Raw genomic sequence first — 1,792 nt, 5'->3', positions numbered from 1 at the left:
ATGAAATAAATTTAGTTGGTGAGAATTTTTACCTTTCGATCTTGTTCTGTAGACTCCACAGTATTTTGTGCTTGCTTGCATAGAAAAAGTAAATACCAGACAAATATAATTTAAACAGCTTCGTTTAAATCCATGCAGAAACAAAATTTCAAAATCGACAAATCACAAATGATGAACATAAAACAAAACAAAACCAACAGCAATAACAAGCAACAAACATGAAAAAACACATTCCACACTAGTGGCGTGCACAAAATTTTTGTACCGAATTATTGGAAAAGCATTTCCTCAAAATCTACATACCAATTGAACTTTCTTCGAGATGCTGGGCGCGCGCTGTACATGCGGCACCTCATTGGCGCTCACAGCCGGCGATATGCTGCCAGCATCCGGATCCGGGTGTACATCCTGCAGAGTATTCGATTTACGGAAGATCGCCTCAAAGGCGGAACGAATGCGATGCTCGGTGCCCGTGATGGTGGTGTATGGGGTAATGTTAGGGCTGTGCGGTGAGGTAGGTGCGAATGTTTTTAAATTAAAGGAGTTTGTCTTTTTCAAAATGGATTTTCGTGGTGCCAAATTATTATTGAGCGATTCTTGGCGTTGTTTGGGCGGCAACATTTCATCGTTGGCAATTTGCCGCAAACTAAGTATGTCGGGAGCGGGTAATACTTCGAAGCGAGAAGGACGACGTATTTTCAATTCAGCCTCTTGTTTCTTCTTCTCTTCTTCGCGGGCGCTAGAAGGGGGATGGGGTGAGAAAAAATTACATTTTTCTCGGCACAAACTAATTTCACCCAAAAATTTCGTACTTACCGTTCTTCCGCTTCCTTTTGCCACTTTTGTGCCACCTCCATGCGTTTCTCACGTCCAATATGTTTTTCAATCATTTTAATCAATTCATAACGTTGTACGGAACCGAGCAGTATCATATTCTCGTGACTATCGACCAGCGGTAGAGATCGGAGCGTTTTGTTCGCCTTCAGCACCTCCTTGAGTTTTTGATACGAAATGCCATGCCAGATGTATTTCACATCTCGTACCATAAAATCCTCCACATAGATGCTGTACATCGCTGAACTGGATGGCAGCAGATCGGGCAGATACGGCAGTTTCTTAATCAATATAATACTGTCGTACATGGACGGTTGTAGAAGGGCTGCAATGGCGTTCGCTATTAACACTGCGATCATCACCGGTACAACGTGTGTTATCTGGCCGGTCATCTCGAAAATGATTACCGCTACCGAAACGGTATGCGTCACGGCGCCGGAAAATGCTGCCGCACCTACAACGGCATAACCGCCGGGTATGATGGGCGATAGACGACCGCCGTAGCGCACGCCGTGCGGAAACCACAAATGCATACTTTCGCCAATGAGACGTCCCAAACTGGCGCCAATTTTGAAAACGGGTATAAAAATACCCGAAGGCACTGGTATGGTGGAGGCGATGATGGAAATGAAAAACTGTAAAAGGGGAGAAGCAATTTAATTAAGCGTATTTCTTTTATCTTAACGTACCGTTGACACTGTACTTACGGTGAACACAATATAGATGGAGAGATTGATGAATATATTGGTGTAACTAGTAACCCAATGTGTAACAATGGCCGCCTGCTCCACAGTGAGATCGTCGCGTGACCATGTGAAATTACTAAACAACTGTGTAACTTGTTCGTGTGTGCTCAGTTCGCCAGCGATGAACTGGCCGGTGCCTAGCGGAAATGAGAGAGTAGAAACGAGCAGCGCCAGAAAGCCCGGATAGAGAAACCGACTAGACAGTAGATGGA

At 44.5% G+C, this 1,792-nt stretch overlaps 1 protein-coding gene across 1 annotated transcript; it reads right to left on the bottom strand.

The window, feature by feature from the left end:
- Positions 1-6: 6 nt before the first annotated feature.
- LOC108356239 (chloride channel protein 2-like) lies at positions 7-1,772 on the bottom strand (the record flags this gene model as incomplete). Its single annotated transcript, XM_017607358.1, has 3 exons — positions 7-739; positions 817-1,469; positions 1,542-1,772. Coding segments are annotated over 3 exons (1,335 nt in total), but the record flags the coding sequence as incomplete, so codon positions are not given.
- Positions 1,773-1,792: the final 20 nt, after the last annotated feature.

Source organism: Rhagoletis zephyria, unplaced genomic scaffold (assembly GCF_001687245.7).
Source record: "Rhagoletis zephyria isolate East Lansing unplaced genomic scaffold, Rhagoletis_zephyria_1.1 Rzeph_scaffold_55911, whole genome shotgun sequence".
Taxonomy (NCBI): domain Eukaryota; kingdom Metazoa; phylum Arthropoda; class Insecta; order Diptera; family Tephritidae; genus Rhagoletis; species Rhagoletis zephyria.
Note: the sequence above shows the minus strand (reverse complement) of the source record. Positions and strands in the feature narration are given on the sequence as shown.